This window comes from Engystomops pustulosus, chromosome 11 (genome assembly GCF_040894005.1).
Source record: "Engystomops pustulosus chromosome 11, aEngPut4.maternal, whole genome shotgun sequence".
Taxonomy (NCBI): Eukaryota; Metazoa; Chordata; class Amphibia; order Anura; family Leptodactylidae; genus Engystomops; species Engystomops pustulosus.
Window position 1 is genome coordinate 33,313,988 of NC_092421.1, and position 15,233 is coordinate 33,329,220.

The 15,233-nt window shown below is 40.6% G+C and overlaps 1 protein-coding gene across 15 annotated transcripts in view; it reads left to right on the forward strand.

Moving 5' to 3' along the window:
- LOC140106274 (uncharacterized) overlaps positions 1 to 15,233 on the forward strand; it is a 203,231-nt gene that overhangs the window by 71,623 nt on the left and 116,375 nt on the right. For 14 of the 15 annotated variants that reach the window (XM_072130613.1, XM_072130619.1, XM_072130614.1 and 11 more), the window contains exons 4-5: positions 4,362 to 5,017; positions 12,145 to 12,180. In XM_072130613.1, coding sequence (XP_071986714.1) covers positions 12,166 to 12,180 — 15 coding nt within the window. In that variant the 5' untranslated portion in view covers positions 4,362 to 5,017; positions 12,145 to 12,165. The remainder of the gene's footprint in view (positions 1 to 4,361; positions 5,018 to 12,144; positions 12,181 to 15,233) is intronic. The other variant, XM_072130627.1, reaches the window with a different exon arrangement.

Here is a 15,233-nt window from a genome sequence, read left to right on the forward strand (position 1 = left end):
ACATAAAATTAATATTAAAATGTTTCTGTTTCAGTAGACGTATATAGAAGCATTTATATGTAGCCCTTTCCATTCCCTCAATGCATGTGGGTCCCAATGGTGACTGCTGACATTCCCCTGAAAGCTCAGGAAAAGCTTGCACGTAGTATGAGATGGTAACGGGATCCTGGTATTACTCGGATCAAACCTCCACAAGTACTTACTACAGAGCAAGAATTATTAGACCTATTGCACTTTGATTGGACTGTCCAAGGATTAGGGGTCTTCATTGTTATTCTCACGCCAGTTGTCAGAGATCCCTTGTTATACACATGTGTCCATAGTTTGTTGTAATCCAATGAGAAATTGTTTATTGTCATAGCGCAGTCTCTTTGTGTGTTATGCATACCTTAGCCACAGGACCTTGATTTCCTTTTATTGCACTGTAAGTTTATGTTTATACACGGAAAGAGAAATTTCCCCTATTTGTGCCTGAATGGAGACCATTATGCTTTGCCGCAAGGTGCTGACTGCAAACCTGTATGCTAGCTTTGTCCACTACTGCTCACCAGGGGTGTATTAAGTAAGATTGGTGCCATTGGTGCCAGAGGTGGCATTCAGAGACCTCTCTGTAGGCACCCAGGCCATCACCAGAAAGGACTGAAAAATTATTTTCATGCAGTCCAAGGCAGCCCAGGACATGTCGTTCTATGATAAAGTGACAGCTCTGACTGGTACTACAGGAGGACTGGGGAGGTGTGGACAGACCTGAATTATCATTTTAGCTTCTGCTTCAGGCCCAACAATTCTTCGTGTTCAGGGGACCCTGAATTTGTTCTGCTCATTTTTTCTGTATTGGTGTCCTCAGGGAGAACAGGGAGAAATAATTGATGCTTAAGTTGCCATGTTGCCACTTTGCGATGAATAAGTGGGTTTTGATCAAAGTTTGGGCACTTGCCCAGTTTTGCCATGGCTGTTCTAGGTTGTTTACAGATCTTGATCCTCATTTAAATGGTATAATATAATATATTTATCTATCTTACACTTGCCTGCTTTTTCAGTAAGTTGCCTGATTAGGACCTGATCATTTGGACAGCTGTGGTCCTTCAGGAGCCTTGAGGTCTCGGAGGCTGCCAAAAAGACACAATGTGATTCGCTTCTAGCTATCGCTACACAAAATCTATGTCCTCCCTTATTTCTGTGTTGGGTATTGGCAGACATTTTGAGAGACTTAGAAGCAATTTCTTAAGGTCATGATCCTGGTACAGTAATTTTGTCTTCATATATAATGGGTTGACATGCAAAGAGCTGTCATTGAACCAGCACAGTTGACTGATCCAACACTAACAGGCTGTGTACTGAAGGATAGAACACATGGAGAGATGTGAGAATGACATGAAGCAAAAGCTTAATAAGGGTCGGGACCAGAGAAGGAAGAGTCGTATGCTTCTATAAGTCTAACGATGGAATATTTACCTATGGCTTCTGATGCGAGATAGCTGCAGACCACATTGAGAAGCTTTTTACAATAATAGATTTTTAGAACAAATAATCTGGAGGCTCATAATAGAGAATTTCAGGTGATTCCCCTTATCCAGGGAATTTTCTGCTCATCTATCCGGATCTTCCTACAAAACATAGCATTGGCTATTATATTTTACAACATGCTTTCTCTAGAGGACCTGCTACACAATGGATTGCCACTCATACATTATATAATGTGTAACTGCATTGTATCACAATATTTAATACCTGGGATTATAATGGTGCAAATTTACTTACCTGGTCCTGCCGCGATCCCCGATACGGTCCGACGAAGATGAAGTCCGGCACAATTCACGTAGTTTGTGCGCCTGAGTTCCTGCATCTGTCGCTTCCCCGCCAAGGTCCACCGGAGTACACCTTCTTCTTCCCGGTGCTTGTAAGTGCGTATCTTGCGACACAATTCTAAATGTTAAACCCCATGCGTAGTCCGAATCCATTGGGTTGTCCGACGGCTGGCCCCCGATTCGTGTCGCATGCAAGCTGGCCCCGATGCACCAAAATCCAATCGCGTGCGCCAAAATCCCCTGTTAAATGCGCCTCAAAAGGGAAACCCTACGAAAATGCGCGGACCCTTAGTAAATGAGCCCCATTGTATTTTTTCCACACTATATACTATAATGATAATTGTGTAGTACTGCATGTGATTCATTACATTGTGTAGCAGATGACTTCCAAGAATAAAATTTGGCTTACCGGTAACAGGAAACATTGGTATTATTGCTCCTAGTATTTTGGCAAATTTCCTTGCACCGGACTTGTGTGTTTTCTAGAATTCTGTTCTATGATAGATGTTTATCTTATTTTGGTTTGTGTTGGAATTGAACTGTATAATAGTTTATAGTAGAAGGCCTCTAGGCAAATAATAGATGTTTATAGGTAGTGTTATGTGATGGCTTTTATCTGAAAATCTAGGAGACTGTATGTGTATTTAGACCAGGAGCAGAGGGGGCCAAATTGCCACAATTGTGCGTGGATTTACGCACATGACAAGTACTACTACAGATTTTAACTGTTGCAATACAGCATCGAAGACCAATGTTTTTGAGGACCTTTTGGCTCCGCTGTGTGGGTCTGCTGCAGAATGTCCACTGGAAACCTATTAGGGCAAATTTTACAATGAGTCTCAGGTTCCACCAGTTTCTGACTAGAAAAAATAGTCTTTTTCTGCGCTCCTCTTGAAACAGGATCTATTCTTGTTTTTGCTTTTAATAGCTTAGTTTATGAGTTTATGCAAATGAGCCTCAGGTGCTCCTGTCTAGAGCACAGGAACCCCTTTTGGGTCCAACGCCTGCTACTTATTCATCCTCCATTCAGTGTTTCTGCCCGCCTCATCCCTACCCAACCAGAGAGTCGAAGTGAGGTGTGAATAAATAGCAGATGGTGGAACCAGTAGGGGTTACTGTGAAGTAAACAAGAACTCTTGAGGCTCATTTGCATAATTTAAAAAGACTGTTTTCTTAGAAACTAAGTTATAAGAAGCAAAAAGAAGACTGGATCCTGTTTCAGGAAGCACACCTCGGCATTTAAGTGTGTTTGGTTTCTGCTGCCTGAACTAAGAAAGCCATTTTCTTTCTCCTAAAATAAGTAATGCCAGTAGAATCCCATTCACACATCGGTTCCCTAAATAAGAGTCAGTGGGGTATATTTATCAGGGCCTCTGCTCCATGTCAGTTATCACTTATTGCTAGTACTTACGATTATTTTCCCCATTCTGCCACCTTCACACCAGTGGGGCGTAAAGTGGCATGAAGGAGGAGCGGCAGCCGAGCGGAGGGCGCGGCCAGCTGAGACTCGGCCGGCATGGGGCGTTACTGTACAGGCGCCTGCGCACTCACTGCTGCCAGAAACTTTTCACATGTGAAAAGTCGCCGGCTGTGTTTATTTCTATGCTACCCAGGGCCTGGCGTAAAATAAACGCTGTGCAGCACCCGGCCCGATACATCAAGAGGTGGAAGCCTCTTGATGTATCGTGCTGCGAAAATGCAGAAGCGGGCTTATCATGATAAATATCCCCCAGTGTCTCCATGCTGGGAACACACATCTAAAGCTTTGTGTTCTAGTTGATAGAGATAATCTTGAATGTATTACTTCTCTTTTCCACAACAGATGGGTTATTCATTTTTAGTATCCAGACTTTATCACTTGTAGTGTTTTAGTGATTTTAGAACCCCTCATAGGCATTAGTCACCCTGTCAGGACTGCATGGCTCTTTCCAATAAATCTCATGGATATCCATTGAATATAAGTCAAACATGTGATCTTGGACAGAATTTTCTTTGGTGGCATTGCATATTCTTTATGGCCTCTGGGCATGAGCCAGACCCATCACTGAGACATAAGTGACAAATCTAGGGTGATTTTCTGAGTTCTTTGATATCAATGTTTAACAACTTATTTTCATTTAACTAAGGTTTTTGTATTTTTAGACAGTATTGTTTATAATAAAGGAAATTTTTCATATCATCGAATATATGTCTAACCTGTATTGGATGTATACAGTCAATGTAGATGCACATGGATGGGACACTCTGCTCTCAATCCACATCATAGCACACTTGAAAATCTTTAGTGAACCCAAAGATTGACTAAGGGATTTTGCCATTCCACAGGATTTTTTTTAGACTAAATCCACTGAGGATCCATAGCAACATTGAAATATCAATAGATCTCATAGATACCCTAATCCACAGCTGAATATTCCAGTTATAGCCAAGATGCTGACACGGAGAAGACTCCGTTATTTTACACACTAATTTTATTTGTTATTATGACTATGTATGGACTATATATTGTCACTCAGACATAACCTAATATCCCTCTTCTCTCTTCTCTTTCAGGACCACCTGTAAGTTATTGACATATCATCTTGTAACTCCCCGCTGTGTTCCCGCTGGTAACAGGTTTACAAGGGTTGGGGGTGGCTGAAAAGTGATAATATTCAGATAATGAACCTGCCAATCATTGTCCATAGACTGCAATGTCTGAAAGAAAGTGACCCTATGAAAGTTGTGACATATGGGTATAATTATACATTATGTCTGACAGGTTTAGGAGAAGTGGGATGTGAATGCATTTAGTAAAACCATCATGCTATTTGTTCTTGGTGTAGTTTTTATGTTTCATTCTATTTTGTGTTGACACATTCTCTATTATGGTGTATAACAACTATCAGGATGATACACTAGTTATGGCTTGACGATTTTCCAACTTACATGACCTATTCAAAGGTTCAAACTGACCATATTTTCCAGACCAAAGTAACAGAGTTAGAAGTCCAGATCCATTATCTGTATAGTGGCCACTGATAGGAATTGCAGTTCAGCTCTGATTCCCTACAATAGGAATAGCATCTGGTTAAAAACATAGAAATAACCATCAACATTTTTCAAAATATGTTTTATATTCCTTCTGTGTTCTTCACCTCTAATATATTTCATCATTGTTTAACCATGTGGTTTTCTTCTAGGGCCCTATTGGTCGGCCCGGTATTCCGGTAAGTATTCTTTTGAACTTTTTCATGAGTTTACTGTTTACTCAAGATCATGTATTTTTATCCCATAGATATGGTTAACAATATGCAGGTGAAAGCAAGCTATCAGAAATACTTTATGAAATAGGCTATAATATCATGGGGGAGGACAACTAGGAGAAGGCTTTCCGGGTACCTTGGGAAAGTAAGATGTTGTCTAGTGATAAATTATCCCTAACTCACTTTTTTTAAAAAAGAGAAAGAGCAATACATTTTCATTAAAGATGAAAAAAATGTAATGGAAATTCATGAAATTTATCAATGTTACAAATACAACATCAACAAATATCACCCATGTTAATATTGGAATCAGTCAAAAAACACCAGTCAGTTATTCATCTGCTGATCACTGGCAAGTCAACCAGTGCAATATTAATTTGATTAGTAGTTCAGCTGATAATATGTAAAAAAAAAGCCCCATCAAAGAGAATGCATCAAGGCAGAGAAAGAGATGCAGACCCTGAGCTGCCCACAACCCCTGTCCCTGACTACTTGTTGGTACCTGGTTAACCTGCAGGGGACAACTGGACAATAGTCCCTACTCTGAGTAAGTTATAAGACAATTTGAACAGAGAGACAGTCACAAGCGGCATCTGAATAACTAAAACAAGATGGCAGCAAAGTACAGAATTGTGAGGCAAAGAGTAGTACAAAATGTAACAAAGGGCAGAATACACCAATAGCAGAATAGACAAGATATAACCACAAGTTCAAGACACTTGGACTTAAGGGAGTAATTAACAAGTACCAGGATGCCGCCCCAGAAGCTGATTGGTTCGGTCGTCTATTGCTCAACCCAGACCTGACACACTAATCAGGCTCCAGCATGAAATCACCCAGCTTTCCACAAGAACTATACCCACCCAGCTTAGCCAAGAGAAATAAACTCTACAAAGCTAGCTGTTCATCACGGGTCCCAGCAGAGCAGCTTTGGATGTGGTTCACAAGCTCAAAGCTCTGCAGCCAGAACCTGTTCAGAGAGTTCAATATAATGTTTGAACAACTCTCTTGATTAGGGTCAGTTTTTATGTCCAATTTTAGGATGACCTTTATACTGTTCCCATTGTAAATATGTTACTTCTACCTGAAATTATTGAAAATAAACAGAATGACTAGGGATAAAATATAAGAAACATACGCATATAAAGACATGTAAAACATACCGACACATGTTTTCAATAACCATCATACACTTTAGGCCAAGAGAAATTATGGTGCATTTCAATCATACACTATTTAGCATCTAAAACATGCCTGTGGCTTGGAAAATTGTGTAGATGAATGTCATAGGAAAAAACTCTATTTCCTACCTAGCAATTTGCCCTGAGATGGTTTCAAAATATCTAGTGGTAAAAAAAAGAAAAGTAACAGTAATTTAATTAATAGAAACATTAGAAACTTCATCACTTTATTGTTACCATTGTATATTTCTCAAACTATCACTAGATGGCTTATCATCTTTGGATTATATTCCACAGCAATGTACGAAGGTTGCCATTTCCAGTTATAGGGCAGACAGTCGTTGACCCTTTTGCAGTTTCCCTAATCAATTCCTAATTTGCCAAGGAAATACTACGGTAGTTTGTTAAAAAAAAATGTTAGGGGAGAATTTTTGACTGAGGGTCATTTGTTCTTAAATGTGGAGGTAACGTTTTGCAGTTATGTTTTTCTCTTCTTTAAAGGGAACCTGTCATTACGAAGGTTATGTTAGAGTGATGACAGGTTCCAAAAGGGAATTTAATCCTGAATGCAAATCATACATAAATCATTTTCATCCTTACAATCATGTGATTTATCTTACCTGGCCCACCACCAGAATCCCAGTGGGGAGTCCCCGGAGGCATTTAAAATCTAAGCAGTTGCCTGTGTTCCTATTCCGCCCCCCTTCAGCGCTGCTAGTCTCAAAAACACCCTTGTGCTTGTCCGGTGAGCTTTCTTCCTTGGTTATGTGAAAAACTTTACTCAAGTATATACAGTAAATATACAGTAAAAATATCAGTTTTATAAAGTTTATCTTGAAACTGAATTACACTCACCAGCCACTTTATTAGGTACACCATGCTAGTAACAGGTTGGACCCCCTTTTGCCTTCAGAACTGCCTCAATTCTTCGTTCCACCACATCCTAAAGATGCTCTATTGGATTGAGATCTGGTGACTGTGGAGGCCATTTGAGTACAGTGAACTCATTGTCATGTTGAAGAAACCAGTCTGAGATGATTCCAGCTTTATGACATGGCGCATTATCCTGCTGAAAGTAGCCATCAGATGTTACAGGGTACATTGTGGTCATAAAGGGGTGGACATGGTCAGCAACAATACTCAGGTAGGCTGTGGCGTTGCAACGATGCTCAATTGGTACCAAGGGACCCAAAGAGTGCCAAGAAAATATTCCCCACACCATGACACAACCACCACCAGCCTGATCCGTTGATACAAGGCAGGATGGATCCATGCTTTCATGTTGTTGACGCCAAATTCTGTTGACGCCCTACCATCCAAATGTCGCAGCAGAAATCGAGACTCATCAGACCAGACAACGTTTTTCCAATCTTCTACTGTCCAATTTCGATGAGCTTGTGCAAATTGTAGCCTCAGTTTCCTGTTCTTAGCTGAAAGGAGTGGCACCCAGTGTGGTCTTCTGCTGCTGTAGCCCATCTGCCTCAAAGTTCGACGTACTGTGCATTCAGAGATGCTCTTCTGCCTACCTTGGTTGTAATGGGTGGCGATTTGAGTGACTGTTGCCTTTCTACCAGCTCGAACCAGTCTACCCATTCTCCTCTGACCTCTGGCATCAACAAGGCATTTCCGCCAACAGAACTGCCGCTCACTGGATGTTTTTTCTTTTTCGGACCATTCTCTGATGGTTGTGTGTGAAAATCCCAGTAGATCAGCATTTTCTGAAATACTCAGACCAGCCCTTTTGGCACCAACAACCATGCCACGTTCAAAGGCACTCAAATAACCTTTCTTCCCCATACTGATGCTTGGTTTGAACTGCAGGAGATTGTCTTGACCATGTCTACATGCCCAAATGCACTGAGTTGTCGCCATGTGATTGGCTGATTAGAAATTAAGTGTTAACGAGCAGTTGGACAGGTGTACCTAATAAAGTGGCCGGTGAGTGTAGATGATCCACTAATTTTAATCAATATCTTACCCTTCCATACCCTGCCATATACATTAGCAGAAATTCTCTATTCAGCTGGCAGCTATGTTTTTTGTTTGGTTTGCTGTGGCTTTTTTACCAATAGTTTATTTGTTGGATAAATAAAAGCAGCCCATTGCCAACAGTATGTAGCCAGACAGCCCATGCCCCTTTGTATATAGCCAGGCAGCCCATGCCTCCTAGTATATAGCCTGCCAGCTCCTGCCCCCCCCCAGTATATGGCCTTCCAGCCCATATCACCTAGTATATAGCCTGCGAGCCCCTGCTCCCCAGTATATAGCCTGCCAGCACCTGTCCCCCCCCCCCAGCATATAGCCAGCCAGGCCCTGCCCCCCAGTATATAGCCCACCAGCCCATACCCCAAGTTTGTAGCCAGCCAGCTGCTGTCCCCCAGTATATAGCCTGCCAGCCCCTGCCCTCCATTATATAGCCTGCCAGCCCCTGCCCCACAGTATATAGCCAGCAGCCCATGTCCCCCAGTATATAGCCAGCAGCCCATGTCCCCCAGTATATAGCCAGCAGCCCATGTCACCCAGTATATAGCCAGCAGCTTTAAAAAGGTGAGTAGAGAGTATACTCAAGTATATACGGTAACTGAAAATCTCAGTTTTATAAAGTTTATCTTGAACCTGAATTAGATGATCCACTTATTTGAATAAATATGTCATATATGTTAGCAGACATCCCCTATTAAGCTGGTAGCTTAATGTTTTTTTTCGAATGGATGTGACTGTTTGGTTTGCTGTGGCTTATTTACCAACAATTTATTTGTTGGATTAATAAAAGGCAGCCCATTGCCAACAGTATGTAGCCAGACAGCCCATTCCCCCTATTATATAGCCAGATAGCCCATGCCTCCTAGTATATAGCCAGCAGCCCATTGCCACCAGTATATAGCCAGCAGCTCATGTCTCCCAGTATATAGCCAGGCAGCCCATGCCCCCTGCTATATTGCCAGCAGCTCATGCCCCCAAGTATATAGCCAGCAGTCCATATCCCCCAGTATACAGCCTGCCAGCCCCTGCCCCCCCAGTAAATGGCCTGCCAGCCCATATCTCCTAGTATATAGACTGCCAGTCCCTGCCCTCCAGTATATAGCCTGCCAGAACCTGCCCCCCAGTATATGGCCTGCGAAAGCATATCACCTGGTACATAGCGTGCCAGCCCCTGCCCCACAGTATATAGCCTGCAGCCCATGTCCCCCAGTATATACCCAGTAGCCCATGTCCCCGATTATATAGCCAACAGCTTCAGAAAGTAGAGACGTTTTTTTCATAGACTCGAGTACAAGTGAGTTAGGGTTTTACAACACATTTTTTTGTGCTGAAAAACTCAGCTTATACTCAACTATATACAGTAACTGAAAATCTCAGTTTTATAAAGTTTATCTTGAAACTGAATTAAATGATCTGCTAATTTTAATCAGTCTCTTACCCTTCCATACCCTGCCATATACATACGCAGAAATACCCTATTCAGATGGCAGCTATGTTTTTTGTTTGGTTTGCTGTGGCTTTTTTGCCAACAGTTTATTTGTTGGAAAAATAAAAGGCAGCCCTTTGGCAGCAGTATATAGCCTTGCAGCCCATGCCCCCTGCTATATTGCCAGCAGCTCATGCCCCCAAGTATAATGCCAGCAGTCCATGTCCCCCAGTATATAGCCTGCCAGCCCCTGCCCCCAGTATATGGCCTGCCAGCCCATATCACCTAGTATATAGCCTGTCAGCCCCTGCAGATGGGCAGCATAGGAAGAAGAGCAGCAGCAGATGAAATCCTGTTACTGCAACATGGAGAAACTGATTTGCATAAAGATAAAAATATAGTTTTCTGCAAAATATCAGATCACTGGGGATCTGAAAAGTGGTGGTTTTAATCGTTAGGAGATTCAGGAGCGTAGACTCACCTTTAAGATGCTTTCAGATATTCAGCCTTTTCGTTTTTTAGCTCATTATCCTGGAGTAACCTTCATATTTAATGTATTTGTGAGAAAGTCAGGACATACACCACAAATTTTACAGACGTGTAACATCCTCTGTTAAACATGAAGCATTTTATGAGGAGAGGAAGCAGTTTAGTGGCCCATATACAACAATTCGGGGCCTGTAAGACATGGAAGCTGCTGTGTCAAGCAAAGCCCAATGGGACAGGGAGTTACTACAATAAATGTAGAAGAAGCTGCACACGGGCTTTTGTAACATTCATATAATTACTATTTGAAAGATCAGGGACAAACCAAACAGGAAAACCTTAAGTGCCGAAATGGCCCTCAAGATGCATGTGCCACCGGCCAGATGTTCTCCTGCAGAAGCTGAAGATAGTTTCAAAGAGAATATCCCATGATGCCATTTTTACTGCTACATTTAGAAATTGTAATCCACTCATTGCATGTTTATGTTTTTACAACGGGATAAACTGTTTGATAATAAGCCAGATCTGACTTATCAAAATAGTGCTGGGGGTTTTTGTTTCTGAGCACCATCGTAGAACATCATAGAAAGATAAAAAGGATTCCACATTCTACTGGGAGCCCTTTTAGTGTATCATCATTTCGTTGTCACAGTTTTATATAATGGTGGCTGCATTTAATTATGGGGAGGAAGACGAAAAAAAACTAAAATGAGCAAATAAATATATTTAGATAATCACTGGCTACAAAACAGGGATAAGAGACACAACATAGTCATTTCATGTGGAACATATAATCTGGTTGAATCACTCGGTGTCTTCTTTCTACTTACCCCGTAGTTAAAATGAAAGCTTTTATGTTTTACAAATATATCCTTGAGGCCGATGTTGGGATATTAAAGACAATATTATCTAAAACATAGGCAGAAATGAAAAGGGCAGCGAAGGATTAAATAACTTTACTGCACTCAATATTGATGTAGGACACATTATAATATCAAGAGTTAGTTACTTTATAGCTTTTAATAGATAGAAAACAAGAAAACACAGCACATCAGAAATCCAGAAAAACAATAGAAAACAGGTATTTAAGATAGTAACTACCAGGTGGTTCTGATAGTAAAGGTGAGATGAGATATAGCTGCGTGGTCCTGTGTCCCGGTTAGGCTGAGGAAGGGAGCGGGACGCCCTGAAACGCGTAGTCCGTGTATACAATAAAGTTTTGCTAAATTTGAGAAGTGCTGTCATTGGGTGGAAAATCAGGACCAATAACCGTGCTTCTTAAATTTAGCAAACTTTATTGTATACACGGACGACGCGTTTCGGGGGCATACCGCTCCCTTACTCAGGTCCATACAATTTACACAGAGTTCCAGGTCGTCCTAGACTTTCCTGTCCTGGTGGGGAAGGGTACAAAGCTCTCTCTTTGATGGTCGGAAATCCTAAAGATGGTGGGGTTCACAAGTGTAACCAATGTACAGGATGGATGTTGTCTGTACCTGGGGAGCGCTATGTCTCCTGTCTGTCCAGACTCTGCACAGTACAGCACAGGTACAGACAACATAACCTATATACAATATAATTTACCTGTAAGTTGGGTTTTTTTAAGACCTGTACCCCACCGTTAGTGCTTTAAAGTAGAAGTTAGGTATTTTAGTGCTGCATATTCTTTAAATTCAGTAATTACCCAAATAATCAGTAGTAACCTGACTATAACATATATATGACATAACATATATTACAGAGTATAATGAATACTTCCCTGTGAGCGCATGCAGTCCCTGGGTTACGTACAAGAACGTTTTTTTTTTAGGTTTGTTCAGTTGAATTAGTATGAAAGTCGGAAAAGTTTTATAATTGTATCTCCAGACAATTTTTCAAATTTTTTTGCTGTCATGGGAACAAGGATTATGCAGAAAAGAAAGCATTACACCTTCTAGCTGTATATGATCTGCCAAGTACTGTACGTCAAATAGATCCGAATTCTAAAGTTCCATGTAATCTCCATTGATCATCAGGGAGATAAAGGTGGTCTTGGGATGCCAGGACGCATGGTGAGTGTAATTCTTCTTTATTTTTTTTGTGTGTGTGTGAACGCTTTTTAGCCGTGGAGACAAATTAAAGAGGAGGGCTGGCAATGTTTGGCCTTGGGGGATATAGTAAGTGGTGCATGATGAAGACGCATCCTTTTACAGGTTTACAGTAGTTTACTTTTAAGGGAAGGAATGCAGAGATAGAAGCCCGTAGTGAGCGGCAGTAATGTCCTGCTGGAGAATTATCATGGCTCTACTTATTTCCATTTTTTTGCCTTTAAGAAAATTCAAATGAGTGATTGTTCCTTTGGGCCATACAACAAAGAACATAGCTACTTAACAATAATGATACTATATACAGTCATTCTTCAAAGCTTACCAATGGATTGAAGCTTTATCATCAGGGTTAACCCACATCTGGAAAACAAATGCTGCCAAGGGCATTTGCCCTCCTGCCCCCCTTGCCAGCCCTTTCTTGCCTTCATTATGCATGCAGATAGCGCTCTTGTTCTCTGTTTGGTGTGTCCTATAGAATTTCAGTTATAGAAGTCTTTGTAAAAAAGCGTCAGAAAACATTGACATTTTTAGATGGCTAGTAATTGGAAACGTAACGCTGATGTTCGCTGCTGCTGTAGAGCTGGCTGTTTTCTTTAGCAGCATGTAATATATGTCCCAGAGTAAGGCAACCTGCTGAACTGCATTAAGGTTAATTTACTGGTCTGAATCCCGCAGTCACAACGAGGAAATTGAGACCCGTATCAAAATTCGTTTTCTTCCTTGGGAATGAGGGAATACATGTTGACTTTTGCTTATTACTGGTGTCATGAACTCTAATAGAGAGTTGGAGATATAGACAGAGATTGGGGATCCCACAGCTAAAGAAAGCAGATTGATTTCCTGCTGAACATGAGAAAATTAATGTGAAGAAATTGTTAGTTTTTCCAACGGGTCATAAAATTTATATTTATACCAGAAGAGTTTTACGTTTTTATTTCTTTTTTTGTTCTTTTTTTTTTAATCAGATAAAATAATTTATGCTGGTTTTTACAGGACAATTATATATTATTATAAGCTATATTTTAAGATTATGGACATACAACTAATGGGCTCACATCACAGTGGTTCATTTTTTGTACAGTGCTTATTATACAGTGTACCTCTCATGTACTGTACATATGCTCGTATATAGACATAATGTAGGATGAATTACTCATAGGCATCTCATGATCATTTCTTTGCTGGCATCCTTTTGCATTGAAAGCTGTTGTCGTCGCTGTTAGTCTCTTGGGGGCATGAAGGATCGGGAATCATAAAATTCACCCAAATTTATCCTTCTTGTTGAGGTGAGAGCGAGGAGGTCTCTTTTACGCGTAAGCTTGTTCAGTATGTGTATGGGGCATCTTATCACTAAATTAAAGTTATGGTTGGATAAATATTGTTTCTATGTTTTCTAAAAATATTGATGACCTATCTTAAGAATATAACATGAGTATTTGGCTACCTGTACACAACGCATGCAGGTTAACAGGCCGTAACGTGTCTTCCATGGGTGAGCCAATGACAATAATGAAAGACTTTACAGACCACAATACTGACAGGAATAGGGCCTGCACTATCTTTTACGGCCCGGCCAGTTGGCTCATGCAAAGGACCTTGGATTCCACACCCTTGTACAGGAGTCCATAGTAGTGAATAAGTAAATTTAGCTGCAGAAAATATACCTAGCTCTCGTTTTAAATTCCTAGTTGTCTGCATTTAGGGTTCTTTCACATTGACGTTTTCACTTAACTTCAGTTGCAGATCTGTTACGTTTTGTCTCCGTTGCGTCTCCGTTTTGCTTCTGTTTTGTCTCCGCATCTGCATAAAAAACTGAAGTTTTAACATTGCTTTGAAAACATCACCCCTGGTTTCTTTGCCTCATCAGTGAAAAAAACTAAAGTTTAACTAGTTTTTTTCCGCACCCATAGACATCTATGGGCTTCCATGATCCGCAGCCATAAAAATAGGACAGATTTCATAATTTTTTCCAATGTACAACGTATTAGTAAAACAACAAGACAATTTGAAAACACCCATAGAAATCAATGTCTTTGTGAGGGATCCACGGAAATGACTTAACCACAGATGTGAAAAATTACGCCAATGTGAAAGAGCCCTTAGGCCTGACACCCAGCACCTCCAAAGATGATTGACTAAGTAGTCTACACAGAGAAAAAAGGATAGAAAGCAGACAGCTCTGTTTTTAGTCTACTGGTCAAACTGCGTCACTGCAGCTTAGCTCCCATTCAAAATAAATCACAGCTTGTCTGCAGTAACCTGGTCTGACCACTTCATCGAGAATGGATATTATAAATATCAATAAATGTATAACAATATTCCATTGAAAATACTTTCCTATCCTTATCTGTAAGTATGTGTTTTCACATCTTTTTACTTTGCATTCCAGTTTTATTGTGTGGCTTTGTGAACCAATTTGCATGAAGTAGTAACTGTTGTGCAACACTTGGATGCATGCAACTGCAATAAAGCATCCTGCATAATATATACCATTCACTCACTATGTGCAGTATAGACTGAATGTCATTTTACATGGATATGTTGATTGTTACACCAGACTGGAGTTATTCATAGTAACTATTCCTTCCTCTTTTGCGCCATGCAATTTATGAATATTACACCAAATGGGTTTTTGCCCTATTACTACTATATAGATAGATGATAATTGTCTGATCGTCTTCCACCAATGTCAATGAGAATAGTTGTATATGGAATCTGTTGCTCCATTATATCTTTGTGTGACTAATAGTAATATCCTAGTAGTACAGTGCTTTGCTTTAATTTCATAAGGGGAAATTTATCACTGCTTCTACACTGTTTTTTTAGCGTAGAAGCAGTAAAAGTCTTAAACAATTCTTACAGAATGATAGAATTTGCATTTCTTACAGTGACTACGCCAACTCCATGCCATGTGTAGAGGGGCGTGACCGAGTGGGCCCTGTACCCGCCCTGTATCTGTGTAATTTTGAAAATGTTTGTTTGCAGGTTTTAGCTATGGTCGAAACGCCCTGCTTTGT